This window comes from Ovis canadensis, chromosome 11 (assembly GCF_042477335.2).
Source record: "Ovis canadensis isolate MfBH-ARS-UI-01 breed Bighorn chromosome 11, ARS-UI_OviCan_v2, whole genome shotgun sequence".
NCBI classification, from domain to species: Eukaryota; Metazoa; Chordata; class Mammalia; order Artiodactyla; family Bovidae; genus Ovis; species Ovis canadensis.
This window is the reverse complement of record NC_091255.1, coordinates 57007408-57033747: the sequence shown is the minus strand read 5'-3', so window position 1 is coordinate 57033747 and position 26340 is coordinate 57007408. Positions and strand designations below refer to the sequence as shown.

Below are 26340 nucleotides of genomic sequence, written 5' to 3'. Positions count from 1 at the left end.
TTACTTACCCCATCTAAGCCTCAGTTTCCTTACCTGTAAAATCAAGTTAATAATACTGGCCCCAAGGGTGTTACAGAGTTAGTGTCTAATTAGCTGATAACTATGATTTTTCTAGTCAGAGGTCCATTGTTGAGAATACTTAAGACTGAGATTCAGGCAACCCTCCCAGAAGAAGAACAGAGTAGAGCAATTTTGGCCAAGTTATTTTGTGTCCAGAACCCCAGAAATGCCTCTTGGCTTTATTGGACTTGACTTTATTGGATTTTATTGGGATGAGAGATTCAAACCAGAAATATTTTTGCCCCTCAAGTGGACTGAATGGTGGCTCCCTCATAAATCCTAATGCTTGGAACCTGTGAATATCACCTTACTTGAGAAAAGGGTCTCTGAAGGTGTAATTAATAAGTTAAGAATCTCAAGATAAGATCAACCTGGATCATCTGGGTAGTTCCTGAATCTACTGTGTGTGTGCTAAGTCACTCCCACCAATACTGGGGTGGGTAGCCTATCCCTTCTCCAGCGGATCTTCCCGATCCAGGAATCAAACCGGGTCTCCTGCATTGCAGGTGGATTCTTTACCAACTGAGCTATCAGGGAAGCCCTATGAGAAAATACATGTCTGTTGTTTTAAGTCAGCAGTAATCTGTAGTAATCTGTTACAGCAATCCTGGGAAACCAGTCCATTTCTCTCTTCTCCCCCAACTCAACTCTGAGCTGTCCTCTTGACAGAGAGCTGACCAGAAATGCAGTGCATAAAGGCATGCTCCTGACATGAGCTAAGTCTTGAGGACTGAGAAAGTCCATGGAAATCAATAGAAATGAATTTGCAACCTTCCGGAAGCTAAGAGCAAATGCTAGTGGCAGCGTGTAATAAATATGTACTCGCTGAGTGATCTTGCCTTTCTCCAGAGGTGACTGCAGGTGCTGTTTTCTTCAGACACCTTTTCAAGGTCACCAGGTTTTGTTTTGGAATTCAGGCATGGTTTTTGCTTTGTGTGTTTGCTTCTGAAACTTCAGTGGGCACAGGGATAGGGAGATGATTGTCATAAGCTTCCAGGATGCACTTATGAAGAACACAGTGGTCAAAAAGTTATTCTTTATTAAATGGTGTGGAAATGGGGGAAATGGCCCTTGCCAAAAAATGGCAACAGCATGTAAAAACTGTCGTTAGTCAGGATCCCACCTAACAAAACTCTTGTCTGATGACAGGATTGTATGTACCTGAAAAAGCCAAAGGAATAGTGTTTAAGCATGAAAAACAGCGAGTCATTTTGGGTAACCAGGTGAAACCTTTTAAAGTATCAATCAAGTTTGCTTTTTCTTTATGGAAATCAGCTTTATAAAAAGCATCTTACCCTGAGATGTAGCCTACTTTTTTAAATCTCAGAAGACGAGTTCAGAATAGACATATCCACCTTTAGAATTATTACTGTTTTCTGTAATACAGAAGAGAAAATAATTCAGTAAACTTAGGGTGTTGTTGTTGTTTTTGTTCAGTTGCTAAGTCATGTCTGATTCTTTGCAACCCAGTGGACTGCACCATGCCAGGCTTCCATGTCCTTCACCATCTCCCAGAGTTTCCTCAAGCTGTGTCCACTGAGTTGGTGATGCTATCTAACCATCTCATCCTCTGCCGCCCTCTTCTCCTTTTGCCTTCAATCTTGGATATATATCTATAGAAGCTCTTTTAAAATTATATTTTGGTAGCTGGGGGGCCTGATAAAACCAAGTGTGAACTGTCTTTTTTTCCTGGACTACGTTATGTGATTGATTCTTGAAAGCATGTTTGATTCTTGAAAGAAGTGCACTTGCATCATTCTCTCTGGATTTTTTTTATGTGATACACTCCTTACCACATCCTTTCCTCCTCCCCATCCACCCACGTCCTGATGAAATTTATTAGGCACTGTGGTGCTGGTTGCTATTGGTTTCCTAGGGTGTGCATGTTGCTCCTGTTCATCCCATCCTTGGGTTCCTAAAGCCAATGATGGCCTCACAGAAACCACTGACCCATTTCAACAGTGTCTCCTAGCCCAAACTGTGGCTCACCCTGATCTCTTGGTGCCACCTGCTGGAACACGGGGGCAGCATACTGTATCTCCTGGGAGTATTCAGCCCCTGGGTAAAAGACAAGAAACAGGGTTATTGGGTCTATGGTCCAAATCTCTGATCTCCTGAGGGCAGTGGCTACACTTGCAATGGCATGTCGCTTCTAGACTTTGCACAGAGTACTTACCGTCTTGGGCACTGGAAGCACATTGCTTTGGTTCTAAGCCTGGCACAGGTTTCTCATCTGTAAAACGAGGGCGATATAATTTGGGAGTTAGTGGTGTTTGCACCAGACAGAGCAGATAAGTCAGCGCTGTGCCTGGAACACAGTTGGCCCTCAGTCAGCATCAACATTGGCTGGGGTTGTTCTCATTGTTGGCCAAGGCACTGGGTCTCTTTACCATAAAGCAGTAAATGATGCCAGCTTTAAGAGGTGATCATAAAAGTGATTGGAATGCAGTGTGGATCATTCTGAAGTGATATCAAAATAAAAATCTCCAAGATATGTTGTTAACTGAAAAAATCAGGTGTAGAATGGCATATCTATGACATGCTACCATTGCTACCATTTATTTAGATGCTAAAACACACATAAAATACCTGTGGAAGGATTTTAAAGTGGAAAGTGGGATTGAGTGTTGGGGCCAGAGGGAGACGCTATACTCAGTTTCTTCAGTATTTTACCCATGTGTCTGTATGACCTTAAAACAATGTAAAACACAAAAACCCCAAATCAACCAAAATCTCAAACAAAATTCTCTTACCTGCTTGATTTTCACAGACATTTGCATATATTCCAGCTTCCATGGGTGTATTTCCGTAGACTCTGGGTGCACTATCTTTCATAGCTTTTCCTACATAAATTGGTGCAAAATCATTAAAATAAACCAATTCAGCCTCATCTTTCTTTTCCTGCTCCTCCACGGAGCAGAATTCCCCAAAGTTCTGGAAGAATGACCTTCTCAGATGGCCTACAATGTTGTCTATTAAAGGGAAATCATGGGCTCAGCTAGGAGACCATAGCATCTGCTGCTTCAAGCCAGGAGTCCTTCTGATTTATTTTCTCAGATCTGCAAATAACACCCTTTGCCTATCAGATTGTGCTTGAGATGGCCAGAGATATCTTTTCTTTCCTTCACTGAAAAGAATAGCCTGTAAAAAGCTTCTTAATATCTGCAAGAGATACTAAATTACCCAACTGAGTTCCATTTAACCCTGGCGAGTACTCAAGAATATTAATTCTACTTTTGTAGGATCCTTGGATTTTTAAAAATGCATGAGATGCAATAAATTTAAGAGGATTGAAGTCGTATCAGCCAACTTTTCTGACCACAACATATGAGACTAGAAATCAACTACAAGAAAAAAAACTAAACACACAAAAAAAACACCCCACAAACACATGGAGGATACACAATATACTACTAAACAAACAATGAGTCACTGAAGAAATTAAAGAGAAAATAAAAAAACATACCCAAAGATGAATGAAAATGGAAGCACAACCATCCAAAATCTAAGGGACCAAGCAAAAGCAGCTCTAAGAGGGAAGTTTATTGCAATACAAGTCTATCTCAGGAAACAGGAAAAATCATAAACAACCCAACTTTCCACCCAAAGGAAAGAAGGAAAGTTAGAAGGAAAGAAATAATAAAGATTAGAGAAGTGAAATAACAACTACAAGAAAACAGTAGAAAAGATTGATGAAGAGCTGGTTCTATGAAAAGCCAAACAAAATTGATAAACCTTTAGCTAGACTCATCAAGAAAAGAGAGGGCTCAAATAAATGAACAATGAAAGAGGTGGGGGATGGGCGGGAGGCTCCAGAAGGAGGGATATACATATAGTTACGACTGATTTGCCTTGTTGTATGACAGAAACCAACACAACATTGTAAAGCAATTATCCTTCAGTTAAAAAAAAAGAATGCTTTTATAGGACTTCACTGAGAATTATCCATGGAAGTAAATTCCATATTATATTGTCCAAGAAATTTAAAAAAAAATGAAAGAAGTTACAGCTGATAACCATAGAAATACAAAGAGTTGTAAGAGATTAAGATAAACAGTTGTACATCAACAAAACACCAATAAAACAGGATAGTATATTCAAAAGCAGAGACATTACTTTGCTGACTAAGGTCCGTCTAGTCAAGGCTATGGTTTTTCCTGTGGTCATGTATGGATGTGAGAGTTGGACTGTGAAGAAGGCAGAGCACCGAAGAATTGATGCTTTTGAACTGTGGTGTTGGAGAAGACTCTTGAGAGTCCCTTGGACTGCAAGGAGATCCAACCAGTCCATCCTAAAGGAGATCAGTCCTGGGTGTTCTTTGGAAGGACTGATGCAAAAGCTGAAACTGCAATAGTTTGGCCACCTCATGCGAAGAGTTGATTCACTGGAAAAGACTCTGATGCTAGGAGGGATTGGGGGCAGGAGGAGAAGGGGGTGACAGGGGATGAAATGTCTGGATGGCATCACCGACTTGATGGACATGAGTCTGAGTGAACTCCGGAAGTTGGTGATGGACAGGGAGGCCTGACGTGCTGCGATTCATGGGGTCGCAAAGAGTCGGACACGACTGAGCGACTGAACTGAACTGAACTGAAAGTCACAGTATATGGAATTATTAATAATATACAGAGATCAGTTGCATTTCTATACACCAACAATTTCTCTGAAAGAGAAATTAAGAAAACAATCCTATCTGAATCAAAAAGAATAAAATGTCTAGGAATAATATAACCGAGAAGGTAAAAGACCTGTGCTTGGGAAACCATAGACACCAATGAAGGAAACTGAAGTCAGCACAAACAAATGGAAAGATATACCATTCTTACAGATTGGAAGAATTAATATTGCAGATGGCTGTACTCCCCAAGGCAATCTACAGGCTTAATGAAATCCCTGTCAAATTAACAACGGGATTTTTCACAGACTTAGGCAAATAATTCTAAAATTTGTTTGGAAACACAAAACAACCTATCCTGAGAAAAAAACAAAGCTGGGGGTATCATATTCTCTAATTTCAAACTGTACTATGAAGGTACAGTAATTAAAACAGTATGGGACTGGCACAGAAACAGACACAAAGATCGATGAAGCAGACTAGAGGACCCGGAAATGAACCCCTACGTATATGGTCAATTAATTTACAGGGGAGGTAAGAATATACAGTCAGGAAAAGATAGTCTTTTCAATAGATAAGGTAAGGTAAGGTAAAGTCGCTCAGTCGTGTCTGACTCTTTGCGACCCCATGGGCTGTAGCCTACCATGCTCCTCTGTCCATGGAATTTTCCAGACAATAGTACTGGAGTGGATTGCCATTTCCTTCTCCAGGGGATCTTCCCGACCCAGGGATCGAACCCGGGTCTCCCACATTGTAGACAGATGCTTAACCGTCTGAGCCACCAGGGAAGTCCTTTTCAATAAATGGTATGGGGAAAACTGGACAGCTCTATGTGAAAGAATCAAACTGGACTACTTGCTCACACCATCTACAAAAATAAAGTGGATGAAGAACCTAAATGTGAGATCAGAAACCTTAGAACACATAAAAGGAAACACAGGTAGTATGCTCTTTGACACTGGTCTTAGCAATATTTTTTTGGCTCTGTCACTGCAGGCAAGAGAAGTAAAAGCAAAAATAAACGAATGGGACTACATTAAGCTTGCACAGTGAAGGAAATTATCAACAAAGCGAAAAGGCAGCCTACTGAATGAAAGAAGATACTGCAAACGATATGTCTGATAAGGAGTTAATATCCAAAACGTACAAAGCACTCATACAGCTCAACATCAAAAAACCAAACAACCCAATTTAAAAACAGGCAGAGGAACTGTATAGACATTTTCCAAAGAGGACATACAGATCGCCAGCAGGCACATGGAAAGATGCTCAAAATCACTCATCATCAGGGAAATGCAAACTGAAACTACAAAGAGATACCACCTCACACATCTCAGAATAGCCGCCATCAAAAAGGTAACAAGTAACAAGTGTTGACAAGGATGCAGCTTAAAGGAAACCGTCATGCACTGTTGGTGGGAATGTAAATTGACGCAGCCACTATGGAAAACTGTATGCAGCAGTCTCAAAAAAAAAAAAGATCCAGCAATTCCACTTCTTGGAATTTTTTCTGAAGAAAGAGTTCATTGATGGATGAATAATGGATAAACAAAGTATGTGTTATGTATGTATACATGCGTGTGTATAATGTATACATACACATATATAACTGATTATTCAGCTTTTGAAATGAAGGGGAAAAAAAAATCTTTTGCACCGCAGGCTTGTGGGATCTTAGTTCCCCAACCGCAGATTGAAGCCGTGTCCCCTGCAGTGGATGGAAGTGCAGAGTCCTAACCATTGGACCACTAGGGAAGTCCCCCCAAAATGAAGGAAATTCTGACAGGTATACAACGTGGATGAACCTTGAGGACAGTGTGCTAAATGAAAGAAGCCACCTACAAAAGGACAAATACGGTGTGATTCCATTTACATGAGATTTCTAAAATAGTCAGATTAGACTATTAGTCAGAATAGACAGGAATCGGAATGGTGTTTGCCAGGGGCTGGGAGGAGAGAGAAGTTAATAGGGACGTACACTGTTTGACAGGTACAGAGCGTCATATTTGCAAAGTGAAAAAGTGGATGGCTGGTGATGGTAGCCCAGAAATGTGGATGTTCTTAATGCCACCAAACTGTATACTTAACAATGGCCAAAATGGTAAATTCTATTGTTATGCATATTTTACCACAATTTTGAAAAAGAATTCTAAAAAAATTTTTAAAAAGGTAAAAAGGTATTACAAATTTTAAGACAATGACAGCAAAGCATTAAAATGTCTTCTTAGCATGGGGCCCCATGTGACTGCACAGGTAACATGCCCACAAGCAATCTCAATAGGGAAGGCTTCACCAGAGAAAAGAGAACTGTGCTAAATGTGAACAGTTCAGGAAGTCCTGCATTATCTTCTCATTTTGCACCTTTTCCTTATCTTTTCATTTTCTTCGCTCAGTCGTGTCCGACTCTTTGCAACCCCAAGGACTATAGCCTGCCAGGCTCCTCTGTCCATGGATTCTCCAGGCTAGCATACTGGAGTGAGTAGCCATTCCCCTCTTCAGGGGATCTTCCCCACCCAGGGATTGAACCCAGGTGTCCTGCATTGCAGGCAGATTCTTAACTGTCTGAGCCACCAGGGAAAACAATGGCAAAGCTCCTAAGGAACTTACTTGCTTTGTACTTTGGTAGCATCCAAAATGCCAGAATTAGGATGATTACTATTAGCACCAGTAATAACCCCGGAAGCAGGAGCTGCAGGCAGAATGGACCGCAGTCTCCTCCTGGAAGAAGAAGACAGCATTCACTGGTCACTGCACAACCTGCTTTTCCAATGATACTGAATTGTGGAATGTTCTGGAAAGGTCGATCATGACTGTCTCCCAAGTTAGGTAAGATACCATGAAACCTGGGCCCCTGCCCTGTGTGGACACCTGCAGCACCGTTCTAAAAGTCATACCAAGTCCATCTTCCACCAAGGGTTATTTACAAAGAAAAAAGCAGCACAGCATTTAACAAACAGATTGTTATCTACATCATTAGGGTCATAAATCTGAGAACAGCCTGGCCATTTGTCAGGCAACGTCTTTAGTCAGGCTGGCATGATCTATGTTACCCAACAGCTGTCACTTATTATTGACTATACGCAGACATTGTGTTAAGCACTTTACGTGCATTGCCTTAGGTATCTCATTGGCATTATTCCCATTTTACAATTAAGTAGAATAAGACTCAATTAAGTATAGTTCCCATTTTACAATTAAATAAGAGTATGTGACTTTTCTAAGGTCACACAGCTAGTGAATGGAAGGTGATGATTTGTAGGCAAAAGGCTGACTCTGGGGCCTGACTCCAACAGGCTGCCTGACTTGTTAGAACTTACTGAACACCCAGATGTGGGCTCTGATCTTCTGAGGATGAGGTGTCTAACGCCCTTGTATGCCTATTAGCTTTGCTAACCTAATTTTTTTTCTCCTCCCGCCTTGACCAGTGTCCCTTCATCAGGCCAAGTTTTTGTTTTTTAAATTTTGTGGCTGTGCACCATGAGGGGTCCCAGCTCCCTGACCAGGGATCAAACCCTCTCTGCCTGCATTGGAAATGCGGTCTTAACCACTAGATGGCCAGGGAAGTCCCTAAGAGCAGCTTTAAATCTGGAATTCTCAGACTCGGAGTTCTGCGCTGGAACATGACAGTGTAGAGAGAGCTGGCTCTAGCTCCGGCCTGGCCCCTTCCCATCCAGGCTCTGATCTGCGCCCTAAGGAACCTGACAGACACATAGACAGCCCCTGCCTGTGTGGCCCAATGTCGTCCCTCAGCCCCCACAAACAGCTCCCTTGGCTTGAGTCCAGGAGTGCTCACATCCTCACGGTGGTCTATCCTTGGGAGGACGAGCTGAGAAAGAGACTTGCGCTGGCCCTGGGAGGTGGGTTCTGATCTGATGGGGCAGGGAATTCAGGTCTAGGAACCTAGAGTGAGGTATAGAAAAGTAGAGATACAAGGTCCAGGCAGGCATCCCTATGGCTTATGGGAAGCTTATTGGAAAGTGTGTGGCTGAGAAGAATCCAGGTAGTGCCTTCTGAAACACAAGACTGGGACAGGAGCCGCTCTTGCCCCCAGTAGAGAAATCTAGATTCACCAAGCATTAGCAGTAGGGCATTCAACAGCCAAGCAGGAAGCTACCGGTGTTAGAAGTGAGTTTTTATTTAAACGATTTAAAAAAGCACAAGAAAATCAAGAGACCCCAGCAGCTTCAAGAGATGCAGGACTTCCCTGGTGGTGCAGTGGATAAGAATCCGCCTGCTAATGCACGGAACACACGTTCGATCCCTGGTCCAGGAAGATTGCACATGCCATGGGGCAACTAAGCTCAGTCACCACAACTATTGAGCCTTTGTGTTGCAGCCACCGAAGCCCGCGTGCACAGAGCCTGTGCTCCACAAACAAGAGAAGTCACTGCAATGAGAAGCTCGTGCAACGAAGAGTAGCCCCCACTTGCTGCACCTAGAAAAAGCCCACGCGCAGCAATGGAGACCCAGCATGGTCAAAATAAATAAATATATAAAAACAGTGCTTAAAAAAAGAAAGTGAAAACAAAGAAAGTTACAAATTCTAATGTGATTGCTTAGAACCCGAGCAGGAAACAGAGTCAGTTCAGGAAGTCTTACTACACGGTCCCTTCCTGCCCCACTCTCTAGGCTTTTCTATGGTTCCTTTATGGCAGAAAGCAGCCCCATCAGAGCATATGGACCCTACAGAAGGAAAAGCACTTAGAAGCAGGTGGGCGAAGTGGGAAATGGTGGGCAGAGGAGAGGCTGCAGTTTCTGGAAGTAAATCTAGACCCTGTTGAACGAGTTCAGGTAGCCCTTACCTGTTGAGGGTATGATGACAGGTTGACTGTATTTTACACGGTCAGGCAATCTGTTTTTAGCTTTACACCTGTACTCTTTCACTTCTGCAGTGTTACTCTCGGTTATGTTAAGTTCAGCAGGCTTCCTTACATCCTTGGAAATAACTGGTGATATGGTGATGTTTTTTTCAAAAAAAATATAATCGATGGGCAGAGAGCCGTTGAATGAGATGCAGCGTAGTGTTATATATCGGTCTGTTTTTGTTTGAATGACACTGATGTTCAGCACTGGTGCAGTCACTGGGTCTAGAAAAATGAAAGTGCACATTAAATGGCTAAGCAGAATGGGTTCCCTCACTCAGTCCACAAACATGGATGGAAGCCCTACTCTATTCCTGTCTGTTCACCCAAAGATGAACGACACCCCTCTTGTGAAGCCAAGCTGCTCCCAAGAAGCTCCATGGGGAAAAATCAACAGCTATGGGGTTAACCCCATGTATCCTGGCATGAACCAGGCTCTGAGAAAGCCAGAGAGTGGAGAGTGTCTCTCTGCTTTGAGGAGCTGGAGTGCAAACTTGCCGTTTATCAGAATTCACCATTTGTTTGTGGTTGATGGTATAATTTTGTCAAAGATCCAGCTCCAAGTATGTAGTTGAGAGGTGCTTTTAGTCCCAATCCTTGTAAGATAACAGTGTTGTTGTTTTTTAATCAAGAAAGTCTAAAAATATCATCTTTTCTCACAGTACTGTCATTTATAGAATTCAGCTGTACAATTATCTTCCAGTTCCTCCCCGAAACAGGAAGTAACCCTGATAAATAGAGTTAAGGGAAATTCTTGACCAGAAACGAGTGATTCTGGTAAGCTCTGCCAGATCATACCATACTTCATGCAAGAACCCAGCTCTGTAATTTGTTATATAGTTCTTTAAGGAAACAGGATTATAGGGAAAGAAACAGTTGAGTATCCTTCATGTGTTGGGGTCACTACCCATGTTATCTTGGTTCACTTCACAACAGCACACAAGGTGAACAGCATTGTGCCCACTCCACAGAAGAGGCCATTGAAATTCAGAGACCACATACCTAATAAATGGCAGAGCCAGGGCCAGCAGATACTTTTGTTTTTAACAGTAGTGTGCCAATTTAACAACTGGGTGCAGAAACAATGAAACATGTTTCATTGTTTAAGTCAAAGGAAAGAAACTAACAAATTAGAGTCTTCTTGCTCCATCCCTCCCTCCCCTGAGTAGGAATCCCCCCGTGGCAGCATCCTTGACAGAGTGGTACCCAGGGATGGGAGCCTCAAAGAGCAACTTTGTTTGGGAATAGCATCAATAGACTGTTCTTCCTACGAAAAACTGAAATCTGCTTGCTGCAATTTTTAGGAATTGACTTACTCATGATGAAGTAGAGAGCATGGACTTCTCTCTGAGATAAGATGATTCAAACTAGAATAAGGGTTGATGTCTAAATTTAGTGGAAAGATGTAAACTTCCCTTCAGAGAAGGCAATGGCACCCCACTCCAGTACTCTTGCCTGGAAAATCCCATAGGCGGAGGAGCCTGGTAGGCTGCAGTCCATGGGGTCACTAAGAGTTGGATACGACTGAGCGACTTCACTTTGACTTTTCACTTTCATGCATTGGAGAAGGAAATGGCAACCCACTCCAGTGTTCTTGCCTGGAGAATCCCAGGGACAGGGGAGCCTGGTGGGCTGCCGTCTATGGGGTCGCATAGAGTCAGACATGACTGAAGCGACTTAGCAGTAAACTTCCCTCAGAGTTTGTGAAAGGACTGGTAAAGGGCATCACAGCATCACTGTGATCAAGGAAGGGAGTTGTAACTCTTCCATAAATCAGTTGTTTTTTAAATTAAAGGAGTCCTTTAAGGCTCATTCAGATGCCACCTTCCCCATAAAACTTTTCCTAAATCCTCCGGGCGACAATTCTCCCTCTTCCGTCTTCTCCAGCACTTGATCCCGTCCTCATACTACTTTCTCTGACTCTTATTTCAGGATCCACTTGCATGTCTCCTGGCCACCTCAAACACAACCTTTTGAAACTGAACTCTAGTTAATCTGTTAGTTAATGCATCAATTGGTAGGTAGACAAACATTATTAAGATTATATTCTTTTTAAAAATGCTTTTATGCAGTCAGTCATGCATTTAGTTCTTTTGTGCTAAGAACAGTTAACACGAGATCTACCTTCTTCTTTTTCTTAATTATTTTTTATTGGATTACATTTGATTTACACCGTTGCATTAGTTTCTGCTGTACAGCCAACTGAATCAGTTATACATATACATATATCCACTCTCTCAGTTGCCATATAGGTCTTTACAGAGTATTGAGTAGGGTTCCCTATGCTATACAGTAGATTCTTTTTTTTTTTTTAATTGGAGTATAGTTGCTTTACCACGTGTTATTTTCTGCTGTACAATGAAGTGACTCAGCTATATGTATACATACAGCCCCTCCCTCTTGGACCACCCTTCTAGCACACCCCCATCCCACCCCTTTAGGGTGAGCACTGAGCTGGGCTCCTTGCACTATGAAACAGGTTCCCATTAGCTATCTGTTTCACACGTGGCAGTGCACACACCATCAATCCCAATATCCGAGTTCATCCCACCCCTGCCGTACTCACACATCTGCTCCCTGTGTCTCTGTCTCCATTCCTGCCCTGCAAATAGGTTCATTTGTACCATTTTTCTAGATTCCACATATATGCAGTAATACATGATTTTTTTCCCTCTCTTTCTGACTTTATTTTGTATGACAGACTCTAGGTCCATCCATGTCTCACACCGGTCAGAATGGCCATCATCAAAAACTCTACAAACTATAGGGACTTCCCTGCTGATCCAGTGGTTAAGAATCCACCTTGCAATGCAGGGGACGTGGATTCAGTCCCTGGTTGAAGAACTAAGATTCCGTGTGCTGCTGCTAAGACGCTTCAGTCGTGTCCGACTCTGTGTGGCCCCATAGACGGCAGCTAACCAGGCTCCCCCATCCCAGGGATTCTCCAGGCAAGAACACTGGAGTGGGTTGCCATTTCCTTCTCCAATGCATGAAAGTGAAAAGTGAAAGTGAAGTCGCTCAGTCGTGTCTGACTCTTCGCGACCCCATGGACTGCAGCCTACCAGGCTCCTCCGTCCATGGGATTTTCCCAGGCAAGAGTACTGGAGTGGGCTGCCATCGCCTTCTCCCAAGAGTCCATGTGCTACCGGGCCACTAAGCCCAGGAGCCCAACTACTGAACCCCAGGGCTCTGGAATCTGTGCGCCACCATGAAGGATCCTGCATCATGCAACAAGGATCCCATGTGCTGCAACTAAGGCCCGATGCAGCCAAATAAATAAATAAGTATCTTTTTTAAAAGTCTACAAATGATAAATGCTGGAGAGGGTGTGGAGAAAAGGGAACCTTCTTGCACTGTTGGTGGGAATGTAAATTAATACAGCCACTATGGAGAACAGTATGGAGTTTGCTCAAAAAACTAGGAATAGAATTACCGTATGACCTAGCAATCCCACTGCTGGACATATCTGGAGAAAACCATAATTCAAAAAGACACGTGTACCCCAATGTTCACTGTAGCACTGTTTACAATAGCCAGGACATGGAAGCAACGGATAGGTCTAACGGCAGTTGAATGGATAAAGAAGATGTGGTACCTATACACAATGGGATATTGCCCAGTCATAAAAATGAATGAAACTGGATCATTTGTAGAGATCTACCTTCTTCATAAATTTTTAAGTGCATAGTACAGCATTGTTAACTGTAACCAAAATGTTATACCCATTGAACAACTTCTATTTTTGCCCCTTTCAGTAAATGACACCACTGCTTGTCCATCAGCTGATCACAGTAGACGCCTGAGAGTCATTCTCGACTCCTTCCTCACCTTTGCTACCTATGATTCCAAACCTAATCACTCAGCAAGTCCTGTTGTTTCTCCCTCCAAAGTCTGTTCTGACCCCGTCCACTCCTCTCCATCTCCCCACTGTTTATCTCCTGGATGACTGCAAAAGTCTCCCAGCCAATCCCCAACCTCTACCCTTGCCCTGCCCCACTCAGGAAGAATTAACTTCAAAGATGATAAATGGGATCATAGGCCCGACTTTCTCCCCTCCCCTTTCCAGTCTCACCTGAGCTCACCATCCCCTCATCTGACCTCCAGCCATACCAGTGGCATATTACACCCTACCCAACAGCCAAGTTCTTCCTCAAGGTGGAGCCCCCAGCACAGGGTATTGTCCCTTGACTAGAGCCTTCTTTCTCTCACTGTAGCAAATCATTGCTCATCCTTCAGGGACCCCCTGAAATGCCATCCCCTTAGAAAGTCCTTCCATAACTATCTTACCTGGGCTTCCCAGGTGGCGCTAGGGGTAAAGAACCCATCTGCAGGGACTTCCCTAGTGGTCCAGTGGCTAAGACTCTACGGGTCCAATCCCTGGTCAGGGAACTAGAGCTCCACATGCCACAACTAAGACTCCTGGACAGCCAAAAAATAGAACCCATCTGCCAATGAAGGAGACATTAAGAGATGTAGGTTTGATCTCTGGTTCGGGAAGATTCCCCTGGAGGAGGACATGGCAACCCACTCCAGTATTCTTGCCTGGAGAATCCCCATGGACAGAGGAGCCTTGGAGGGCTACAGCTGATAGTCGAGTTGGACACGGCTGAATGGACTTAGCATGCACGTAACTACCCTGTCTAAGGAAGTCACTCCCCATTCACCGCCCACTCCCCAACTTTTCTCCATCACTGTGCCAGTTTCTTTTTCTTTATAACCGTCAACACAGTTTGTGATTATGAATTTATTTGACTGGGTACTTGGGTTTCATGCCTCTTCAATTAGACTATAAGCTCCACCAAGGCAGGAACTAATGTATATCCAGGGCTTGGCACATTGGGGATATCATTAAATATTTGATGAGTGGATCAAAGAGGAATGAATCCGTGTTCATGGCTCATATCCCTTACTGAGTTGGGAACAAGATCATGATTTAGGTATCATCGAAACTCTGGCAGCATGCAAGACAGTTATTCACATGGGGTAGGCACTCAATAGATGTTCAGTTCAGTCGCTCAGTCGTGTCCAACTCTCTGCAACCACGTGAATCGCAGCACGCCAGGCCTCCCTGTCCATCACCAACTCCCGAAGTTCACCCAAACTCATGTGCATCGAGTCGGTGATGCCATTCAGCCATCTCATCCTCTGTCATCCCCTTCTCCTCCTGCCCCCAATCCCTCCCAGCATCAGGGTCTTTTCCAGTGAGTCAACTCTTCACATGAGGTGGCCAAAGTATTACAGTTTCAGCCTCAGCATCAGTCCTTCCAATGAACACCCAGGACTGGTCTCCTTTAGAATGGACTGGTTGGATCTCCTTGCAGTCCAAGGGACTCTCAAGTGTCTTCTCCAACACCACAGTTCAAAAGCATCAACCCTTCGGCGCTCAGCTTTCTTCACAGTCCAACTCTCACATCCATACGTGACCACTGGAATAACCATAGCCTTGACTAGATGGACCTTTGTTGGTAAAGTAATATCTCTGCTTTTGAATATGCTATCTAGGTTGCTCATAACTTTCCTAGTCTGACCTAAATGAAGATGATACAGGTTTATAATCTATAAAAAAATTCTACCAGGCAGTGTAATTACTGCTGTAAACTAGTGCATTTACTTTGAAGGCAGGATGTGGGAAGACTATACACCTATCTGTGGGACAGATGCTCAGAAAATGAAGACTGGGTTTGTTTGTTTGTTTTTAATACATTGATTTAAGGCTTCAGCCTTGCACAGGAAGTTAGGGGTATACATGGGTTTCCTGATGGCCCTTGTATTGCTTTTTCTGCAAATCCAGGCTGCCCAGTCCAGTGGGAATCTGACCACCAGAGAATATTACCAGCGAGGGCACTGCCCTCACACTATATGCCACATCCTAGACCTGGTTTACATGGTTGTCTTTTTATGTTTCTTTTACAGTTATGGCTTCAATTGAGTTTGTGTTCAAATCTGTCCTAAGATGGTTGGTTCTTTCTTTTTTTTTTTATTTAAATAAAAAAAATTTTGGCTGTGCCACACAGCATGTGGGCTCTTAGTTCCCTGACCAGAGAATGAACCTGTGCCCCCTGCACTGAAGGCCTGTAGTCTTAACTGTCAGGGAAGTCCCTGAGATGGCTCTAATCCAGAGTGCATGGCATCCCTTATAGTCTTATGCAGATGTTTGCGTCGGTAGTCTCATGAAAACATCTCAGGGAAGGTATCCATCACTATCATTACATTGCTAAAATGGTTACACCCTAAAAAGCCAAGAACCATTGCCCTAGAGTAAAGACATCCAATAGAGCTTTCCATGATGATGGATATGTTTTGTGTCTGTGTTGTCTAATAGAACAGCCACCCCACACCCATGGCTTCTGGGCACCTGAAGTGTGACTAACGAGATGGAGGAACTGCATTTTAAAAATTTCACCTAATTTTAACTAACTTGAATTGAAACTTAAATAACAACATGTGGCTAGTGGCTACCGTGCTAGAGAGCACAGACCCAGAGAATCACCCAAATACTCGATCAGTAAGTCGGGGGTCCTCTGTTTGGAAGACTCCAGGTACACATATTACCTGGAAACCCTCTCTCCCTCTCCCAACAGTCCAATATCAAGGTCACCGTCATGCATGAGGCCATTAATGCTAGGCTGTGAGAGGCTTGGGGTGGGAAGATGGGAGAGAAAAATGTAAAAGTGATAAAATGTGGTTGGGGAGTTCCCTGGGGGCCTAACAGTTAGGATCCTGGGCTTTTACTGCTGTGGCCTGGGTTCAAGCCCTGGTCAGGGAACTGAGATCCCACAAGCTGTGGGTAGTGTAGGGGAAGGGCAGGGAAAGAAGTGGCTGGGCAGGAAGTGTGCTGGCCAATGCCCGTCATAAACAGAAGAAGCTGGGGAAAGTCTGGGGTTCTGAAGACCCTTGCCACAGGGTCCAACACTGATTCTACAACTTCTTACTTGAATCTTCAGAGAAAAGGTCTCTTTTTGTGTGTATGCCTATATGACAAGAATCCAGAGTAAAGCGTCTAGAAAGGATTTCAACAACTTTCTCAATTGTTGATGTAAGACTTTTCGTCTTAGACCATCAGCATATTATCATCTGAAATGGCTAAACGTCTTTGGGAGAGAAAGTGAAATGGAATTATTAAGAAACAAGTGATCTTGCTTCTTAAACAAGATCTCAGTGACATATATGCTAGGATCTTGAGAGAGTGTTAACCAGCAGAAGAGAGAGTCTACCCTAGAACAGGAAATAATCCCCCCAAACCACAGGGCCCCCGAGTAACAAGCATTTTACTTACCAGCAAATGTGAACTTGAATGGATGACTGTATTTTGAACAGTTGGCAACTTGGACTTTGCATTTGTAGGGACCCAGATCATGGGCTTCTGAGACTGTTAGGTTAATAGTCATGGGTTCACCTTTTCCATCCTGGGTTTGCAGGCATTTCTCACCCCGAAACAAAAAATAGGTGATCTCTAGTGATGTGTTCTGAAGGAAACATGATAAAGATACATTCTGACCCCTCATGACTGTTTCCGTTTGTGAGTGCAAACTTGGAGAAGGGAATTCTGGAAAACAAAATAACACAAAACAAAGTCCTTTTTTTTACCGTGCAATAATAATAACCCCATGGTTGTCAAGCCAGATTTTGTGGGTCGAGGTGGTGGAGAACCCTCTTTTCCTGGCGAACTTCCCAGAGGTAGCGGGCATTTCTTGCCTGCGCATCCAGGCCGGACAGTACGTGAGGAAGTCTCGGTACCTCCAGAGGCCTCTCCCAGTGAGAGATGGGTGACCTCAGCAAGCCCTTTTGTTCTGGCTTGGAACTTACTGGTCACTGGTACCAGACAAGGCCACCCCATGACCATATTAGATCGAGAGAAAAAGACCAGATGACTCCTGTCTAAACGCAGATGAGGACGTGAACATTGTCCAAAACACAAAAATGGCCAAATATCCCTCTAAACTGGCTAGTGTGGTTGACAGCTGCTTCTTTATCAGTCACGGTTTTTGCCTTGTACTGCTTATCTTTCAGATAAGAATTTTTTATTTTATTTTAATTAATTAATTAATTTTACTTGGAGGATAATTACAATATTGTTATGGTTTTTGCCATGTATCACCATGAATTGGCCAGAGCTTATACATGTGTCCCCCTGTCCTGAACCTCCCCCCCACCACCTCCTTCCCCTCCTTATCCTTCTAGGTTGTCCCAGGGCCCTGGCTTTGGGGGCTCTGCTTCACGCATCAGTCTCACACTGGTCATCAGATAAGAATTACTAAGATGCCCAGCTGTGTTGTTGTTTCCATTTCCTAAAAGAATCCAATTCAGGGACGTCCCTGGTGGTCCAATGGCTAAGACTCCATGCTCCCAATGCAGGGGGCCTGGGTTTGATACCTGGTCAGGAAACTAGATAAATTTAAAAAAAAAGAGAGAGAGAATCCAATTCAGAGTAAATCCTGCTGCCTCAAATCTTCCTCCAAGTTACCTAACACAAGTCTTACTCTAGGATGCCCTCTTGCTCGTTCCCACATTTCCCCTCAGAACCCAACTTTGCTCAACTACCCACGTGTCCCCAGTGATCTTTGGCTGGAGGACATTCATATGAATAGTTTTTATCTCTAAAAAGTAAGGACTCTGGTAAAAATAACAATACCATTATCCCACCTGAAAATTAACAATATTTCAAAAATATTACCAGATGTCTAGTTACTGTTCAAATTCCCCCAACTGTCTGGTTTTTCTTTTAGGACCCATGACGGTCTGTTGTAGTTAGTTGAAATGTTTCTTATGTCTTTTTTCATCGATATATCTTTCTGTCTCTTTTATTCCCCCTGTACTTTTATCTGCTGAAGACAGCAAGTTGCTTGTTCTGGAGTGTTTTCCATGGCCTGGATTTCTTTAATTACGCTCCCATGGTGCTCCTTTATCATGTTTTATCTCCTGTCCAGAGGCTTGATGACATTCAGATTAGCTTTTATTTAGCAAGAATGCAACTTAGGGGGTAGATGTACTTCCATTAGGAGGCACATAATGTCTGATTATCTCTCTTTTTTGTTTGTTAGCAGGCTTTGATGATGGTTACCCAGAAACATTATTTCACTGAGCTTCTTAGGTGGCACAGTGGTAAAGAATCCATCTGCTTAGGCAGGAGATGCAGACTCCATCTCTGGGTGAAGAAGCTGCCCCTAGAGGAGGGTGTGGCAACTGACTCCAGTATTCTTGCCTGGGAAATTCCATGGACAGAGGAGCCTGGCTACAGTCCATGGGGTCGCAAGGAGTCAGACACACGCCTGAGAACACATGTGCACATTGATAATTTCACTAGATGTTGCAAAATGAGGCTATACCAATTCTTTTTCATTTATAACCCATAATTATATGACGAGAAATACCCTTGTCAACTCTTTGGTTACACTGTGGTTCGGTTTGTCTAGAAAAGGGAGGATAAATACTAGATTCTCTTCTGTTATTGACCAATTTTAAAAAATAATGAGTTGGTTTCCTATTGTAAGAGTGAGATGTTTCTCCTTTATTATCGTTATTTTTGTTTAAGACTCATTGTGAACTCATAGATGTAAACACATTTGATGTGTCTCAACCTATTACACTATTTGCACTTATTTTATTCTTACAGCCTCTCTAAACGGCCTTCTGACTCTTTTTGCCACAATCCTAGTAATCTCTGATAGCTGTGCGTTTGTATTTTATTATTTTAAAATGCCAAGGGAAGAAATAACCCTCATCAGAAAATCTAATGTTAAAATTTAAGATTATAAAAGCATTAAGAGAAATACCCAGAAACGTTTTTATATCATCTGTTGGAAAAGGTCTTCCAAGTAAGAGTCACAAAACAGGAACCATAAAGAAAAGACTGAAAGAAATAACTATTCTAAAACTTTAAACTCCTCCACGGCAAAATTAAGACAAGTGGAAACCTAGAAGAAAGTACTTAAAACATAAATAAGCATAGGATTCTTTTAATATATGTAAGATAAATGTGTTAGTCGTCTACCATGTCTGACTCTTTGGGACTCCATGGACTGTAGCCTGCCCAGGCGCCTCTTGTCCATGGGATTCTCCAGGCAAGAATACTGGAGTGGGTTGCCATTTCTTTATCCAGGGGATCTTCCCAACCCAGGGATGGAACCCAGGTCTCCTGCATTGCAGGCAGATTCTTTACCGTCTGAGCTACCAGGGAAGCCCTAATATACATAAACCAATAGCAAATTAATAAGGAAAAGACAATCAAAAAATGGTCAAATAATATGAATAGGTAATTCCCAGGAGAAGAAGTAGTGTTTAAAAAAAAAAAAAAGAAACAGTGTTCCAGGGATGGCTTGGGTGGAGGAGGGGTTTAGACCCCTCAAAAACGCCAGCAATCTACACTTTGATCTGGACAATTAATATTTTCTCAGTCTTATGTAAGCTCAGATTCAAGATAAGACCTCACCTCTCTTTCCAGCCAGATTGCCATCCCTAAATGTCCTTTATATGGGCATGCTAGGGCTTCCATAGTCAACAAACATGAGAAAGAAGCACAGCTTTATGAGTGATGAGGCAACCGCGGACTCAAACAACATTCAGATATTATTTCTGTACTCATGAGACTGACACAAATTTAAAAAATTGATTGTATCCACTGCCAGAGAGAGGGTGAGAAACTCACACTCAACCCATGTCCGTGATCAGCGTTGGTGAACATGCACCAGTTCAGTGTGTTAGGAGGGCAACTTAGCATCAGCTGTAACAATTCAAACGGACATGGCCTTTGACCCAGCCATTTCACTTCTAGGATTTTATCCTACGTGAACTCTCACACGCTCATGTGTCCACAGAGGATGTTTACGGCAGTATTGTTTCTATAAGGAATAAAATGGAACAACCAATACAGGAATGATGGTTCGATGAATTATGACTAAGTCCTATTGTGAAATGCCATGCAACTGTTGAGAAGAAGGGAGCGAAACCTACAACTTCCTCTTAGAAAGATGTCTGGGACGTGTTAATTTTAAAAAGAACAGGCACAGAAGAGTTTGTTTGCTTTGATATTGGAGCGAAAAGGACTGTTACTAGTGTTTGCTCCTGGACACAGAGATGGGAGAGGGACTGAGGGGATCTGTTTATAGCAGAACATTCACCGTTTACAGTATAATAACAACAACGACCTGGGCTGGCATTTACTGATGGCTCCCCCATGCACTCGGCTCTGTGCTGAGGGACAGGGCTTGTCTCAGTCTTCACAACAGCACTCCCAGGGAGGTGCCTTTATTTCCCCCGCTTCACAGAGGATAGAAATTAAGCTTAAAGTGGTTTTCGTCATGCGCCCAGACTACCAGGTGGAAAAGGGTAGAAACAAGGTTAGGACCACAACAACCTGGCTCTATGATGATAAACTGTCTCCCAGGATATGTTTTTAGTGTCGCCTGAATTATTTTACAACGATAGTGTATTGATTTTCTAATTAAAAAACAACAGAAAAAGAAAGAACCGTTTCATTGTTTTTTTTTAAAAAACAATCTCAACATTTTGTTTCTTAGTTTCAGGAAAGATTCTCTGACTCCCTCCCTAATATCACTTCATTTTAAACAGTACAAAGTGGAAAAACTCTCCTCTTTGGCTGCTCAACAAAAAGCACAGAAAACCCTGCTCGCGACAGCGCATGACTGAAGCTGATGGTCTCACCGTTTTGGTGAAAGCGGCTTTAATACAACAGAGAAGTAAATGAAACTTACCATTTGGTTTTCTCAGTCTTTCACAATCCAGTGCAGCCTTTTGAACTGAAAGAGAGAAAAGGAACACAAGAAAACTATTTTTCCACATGACGTTTTGGTTTGGAGATTCAAGCTTCAAAATGGTAAGTGAGCCTCGGATGTGACAGAAAGAAAAATGCCCCAAAGAACAGCTTGTTTAAATAGCCCCACATTCTCTTGAATGAAATCGGGGAGGAGGGCAAAGGAGTCTTGATGGCCTCCCTGCCTCCCACCAGCGAATCACAGAGAGAACTTCCTCTTTTTCGACGAATTTAAAGAAATTGGAGTTGTGTGGACTAGCCTGATGTGAGATGACTGGTTGGTGTGACCCTGTGCTCCTCTGTGAGCACTTGTAGGCAGAGAGGGATATGGCAGGTTACTTCTAATTCAGGCTGGCAGGGAAGTGGACTGTGAGTAAAAGAAAAAATGTTGCTACTATGGGCTTCCCTGGTGGCTCATCGGTAAAGAACCCACCTGCCAATGCAGGAGACCCGGGTTTGATCTCTGGGTGGGAAAGATCGCCTGGAGAAGGAAATGGCAACCCACTACAGTATTCTTGCCTGGAAAATCCAGGGACAGAGTAGCCTGGCAGGCTATATAGTCCATGGGGGTCACAAAAGGATCGGACATTACTTAGCAACTAAACAACAACACTGTCTTTATGCAAACCTACGTGATCATCTCCTTTTGGATTCAGCCTGGGTCAGAAGGAAGTTAGTGGAAAGTTTGTTTTAGTCTTGGGGAGCAACATTGACTGTCTAGAGAGAGACACAGAAACGTGGCAGCAGAAATGCCTGACTGTGTTAAACGCTGGCTTCTAGGCCCTGCTCCAGGCTTCCTGGGGATGAAACCTGGGACTCTGGATTTTCTCCAGGGCCCCAGCAGCCTCAGCGTGTCTAGATTACAGCCCCGAAGTGGCTTGTGATTCACTTGCACCCAATCCAGAATTCTCCTGACTCTGCCAAGTGGATGCATGTTCTGTTGTCATCAGCATGAAGTGGAGAGTGGGAAGGGGGTGAGGGGTTCCTGAGTGGTTGGGGCTGTGATTGGGCTGGGCCCCTTGGGTTACTGGTTCTTTTTTTCTTTTCTTATTTGTGTGTGTGGTTTTTTTTTTTTTGGCTAAGCTGCGCAACTTGTGGGATCTTAGTTCCCTGAGCAGAGAACGAACCTGCATCCTCTGCAGTGCACGTGCAGAGTCCTAACCACTGGACAGCCAGGGAATTCCCAGGTTACTGGCTTTTGTTGCCTGAAGGGTTGACCCTGACGGTCTCTTCGTTCTCGTGGATAGGTGCCCTCTCCGTGGGGAAGACACACCCCTGCCTTGGTGCAGGTTCTTCCGAAACATCACCCAATCACCAGTATTAACTCGCTCCAGGGGCTCCTTGCTTGGGCTCCCCGGTTCCCAGCCTGTTGTGGTCAGTCGTGCCCAGCCCCACACCACTGGGGGTCTGAACAGAGCCCAGGGCTTGGCTGCCGTCACCCCCACTTCCTCCCTATCTGCTGCCACTGTCTGGAAGCAAATCATCTTAGTCCTCAGTTTGTAAAAGAAAAATGCAAAGTTAGCCCTCCGTTTGTAAAAGGACTTTATTTCCTTCCAACAGTAAAAGTTACTTCTTAGGCACCCACCCTTCCAACAAAGACAGCACTCAGTGACTTCATATGGCAATATTGGTGGCAATTTCTCTCACTAAAGGAGAGTGTGGAAAAGCACCCCACCAGTTTAATCTCTGGTGGCATAACTCTCAACGCGAGCATTTCTGCTAAGGGGAATCAGAGGTTTTGGTTTTGACGTTTCCCACCAGTGTCTTATCCATCCTGGCCTGAGAACTGTCATGCCCAGAAGGATGGGGGCTCTTTCAGAAAAGCTGACGTGTCTGGGGCATTTCTGCATGGGGAACTTTCAGCTCGGGCAGGAAGCCTGCAGACCGCAGCAAAGACAGCAAAGGAAACTGGAGGAAGTTCTTCTTAGGGCTGTTAGCAAACGTTACTAGGAGTACCTTATCGAGGCCCCCCTCAAAGGATCATAGTTTATCAAAGATTACACAACAAATCAGATATAAAGTCTCAAGTGGAAAAAGAAAAAAGTTCATCCATGGACCTGACACGTTGCATAGAGCCCAAATCATGACGAAGCTGCACTATCATGGCCCACCGAAATTCATCATATCAATAAACTTGATAAAAATAAATATAACCCAGGGACTTCCCTGGTGTTCCAATGGTTAAGAATCTGCCTTGCAACGCAGGGGACGAGATTTCCATCTCTGATCTGGGAATTGAGATTCCACATCCTACGGGGCTACTAAGCCGATGCTGAGCGCTGTAACTAAGACCTGACACGGCCAAATAGATAAGATTGTACTCATTAAAAAAATAAATAGGGGTTTCTGCTGAGGCCCCGTGAGAAGCCAGAACAGCTGTGGTCTAGCCGGGATTGCCAGAGTGGACACTGAGTGACTGTGTGCTCCCGAGTCATCGCCAACGTACCTTCCCCGCAGGAGGTAAGCTGAGTCTGCGAGACTGAGAGGAGTTGGGGTGATTAGAAATTGTAAAGAGGTTTATTGAAGTCAACATGTCTCACAAAATCCAAGGCGGATCTGTGGTAGAGATGCAAGGAGATGAAATGACACGAATCATTTGGGAGTTGATTAAAGAGAAACTCATTTTTCCCTACGTGGACCTGGACCTGCACAGCTACGATTTAAGCATAGAGAATCGCGATGCCACCAATGACCAGGTCACCAAGGACGCTGCAGAAGCTATAAAGAAGTACAACGTTGGTGTCAAGTGTGCCACCATCACCCCCGATGAGAAGAGAGTGGAGGAGTTCAAGCTGAAACAAATGTGGAAGTCTCCGAATGGCACCATCCGAAATATCCTGGGTGGCACTGTCTTCAGGGAAGCTATTATCTGCAAAAATATTCCCCGGCTCGTGAGTGGATGGGTAAAACCCATTATCATAGGTCGTCATGCTTATGGGGATCAATATAGAGCAACTGATTTTGTTGTGCTGGGGCCTGGAAAAGTAGAGATATCCTATACCCCAAGCGATGGATCCCCCAAAACGGTATACCTAGTACATAACTTCACAGAGAGTGGTGGTGTTGCCATGGGGATGTTCAATCAAGATAAGTCAATCGAAGATTTTGCACACAGTTCTTTCCAGATGGCTTTGTCTAAGAATTGGCCTTTGTATCTGAGCACCAAAAACACTATTCTGAAGAAATACGATGGACGTTTTAAAGACATCTTTCAGGAGATATATGACAAGCAGTACAAATCTGAGTTTGAAGCTCAGAATATCTGGTATGAGCACAGGCTCATTGATGACATGGTGGCCCAAGCTATGAAATCAGAGGGGGGCTTCATTTGGGCCTGTAAGAACTATGATGGGGATGTGCAGTCGGACTCCGTGGCCCAAGGTTATGGCTCTCTCGGCATGATGACCAGTGTGCTGGTTTGTCCAGATGGCAAGACAGTAGAAGCAGAGGCTGCTCACGGGACTGTCACCCGTCACTACCGAATGTACCAGAAAGGACAGGAGACGTCCACCAATCCCATTGCTTCCATTTTTGCCTGGACCAGAGGCTTAGCCCACAGAGCTAAGCTTGATAACAATAAAGAACTCAGCTTTTTTGCAAAGGCTTTGGAAGAAGTCTGTATTGAGACCATTGAGGCTGGTTTCATGACCAAGGACTTAGCTGCATGTATTAAAGGTTTACCCAACGTGCAAGGTTCTGACTACTTGAATACGTTTGAGTTCATGGATAAACTCGGAGAGAACCTGCAGTTAAAACTAGCCCAGGCCAAACTTTAAGGTCATTTCTTGTCTTTGGAGGATGTTTTTTTTTTCTGGTAACTACGGTCTACTGGTTTACATTTTTCTCTATAACTCTCAAGGGTAAAGGCAAAATCAATTTTGTAATTTGTTTAGAAGCCAGAGTTTATCTTTTCTATAAGTTTACAGCCTTTTTCTTATGCATACAGTTATGCCACCTTTGTGAACGTGGCCGGGGACTTTTTTTTAAATTTTATTTTCTACTAATAGCCTAGGAGTTATTTTTAATGTCCACTTGTACTCACTGTCACTTTTTCTTACGTGCTGAGATCAATGACCAAAATCAACAGTGCTCAAAAGGATAAACTGTAGCCACGGTATTATTCCCTGAAATTGTATAGAGATTCATTCCCTTGCTCGATTTTCATGGCCTGGGGCGCTGGGTCATTCTAATATAACAGATATCTCATTATTTGCAGTAGAAGCTGCATGTTAGACTTGCATAGGATTTGAAATGAAGAGCATGGCTATAACTAAATCGTATTGAAGACTCATCTTTGTTAAGAGCTCTAGTTGAATCTTTTAAAAATACTAAATATTTTTGAGCTCCTTGGAGAATCCAGAAGAAATACTACCTGAGGGGGCGGGGGTTGTCCTCTGTGTTTGTCTCCTCCTCCTGGCCTTGTGCGGCCTAAGTATTTTGCGACCTTGAAGAGCATGTTTCATCCAAGTGCAATCATACAAGCTGCACCTTTTTTTTGGACCTCTGCTGGCCTCTTTTATTTCCTTTATGTAAATGTGATTTTTCAGAAGTTGATTGTAAACACTATCCTAGTCCTGTTCTTCATCTAAACTATCGATTTTAATTAAAATTCAGTGCTAATAAAAAAAAATATATAGTCAAACAAACAGTAAAGTTAGGCTTCTCTGTTGTCTAAGAGCTTTATACTGATCATCTCATTTACTCCTTAAGAAACCTCTATGGAGAAGGCAATGGCACCCCACTCCAGTACTCTTGCCTGGAAAACCCCATGGATGGAGGAGCCTGGTGGGCTTCAGTCCATGGGGTCGCTGGGAGTCAGACATGACTGAGCGACTTCACTTTCACTTTTCACTTTCATGCATTGGAGAAGGAAATGGCAACCCACTCTGGTATTCTTGCCTGGAGAATCCCAGGGATGGGGGAGCCTGGTGGGCTGCCGTCTGTGGGGTCGCACAGAGTCGGACATGACTGAAGCGACTTAGCAGTAGTAGTAGCAGTATGAAGTATGCCAAGGTATTATTAAAATTATGCCA

At 43.5% G+C, this 26340-nt stretch overlaps 2 protein-coding genes and 1 pseudogene across 8 annotated transcripts in view; 2 read left to right on the top strand and 1 right to left on the bottom strand.

Annotated features, from left to right (window-relative positions):
• Window positions 1-1082: 1082 nt before the first annotated feature.
• On the bottom strand, window positions 1083-23434 carry MILR1 (mast cell immunoglobulin like receptor 1). 2 transcript variants are annotated; one of them, XM_069541794.1, is made up of 9 exons: window positions 21249-23434; window positions 16814-17083; window positions 9478-9762; window positions 7283-7393; window positions 2814-2903; window positions 2237-2293; window positions 2050-2118; window positions 1356-1436; window positions 1083-1221 (listed from the first exon to the last, which is right to left on the bottom strand). In XM_069541794.1, exons 1-8 carry the CDS (start codon window positions 21334-21336, stop codon window positions 1384-1386), a joined length of 1023 nt encoding a protein of 340 aa, XP_069397895.1. In that variant the 5' UTR covers window positions 21337-23434; the 3' UTR covers window positions 1083-1221; window positions 1356-1383. The 2 variants fall into 2 exon arrangements, with proteins under 2 accessions (XP_069397895.1, XP_069397896.1); XM_069541795.1 differs by lacking the exon at window positions 7283-7393.
• PECAM1 (platelet and endothelial cell adhesion molecule 1) overlaps window positions 21104-26340 on the top strand; it is a 129939-nt gene continuing 124702 nt past the window's right edge. For all 6 annotated transcript variants that reach the window (XM_069541776.1, XM_069541790.1, XM_069541787.1 and 3 more), the window contains exon 1: window positions 21104-21370. The gene's annotated coding sequence lies outside the window, so the exon portion shown is untranslated. The remainder of the gene's footprint in view (window positions 21371-26340) is intronic.
• On the top strand, window positions 23344-25937 carry LOC138414410 (isocitrate dehydrogenase [NADP] cytoplasmic pseudogene; annotated as a pseudogene).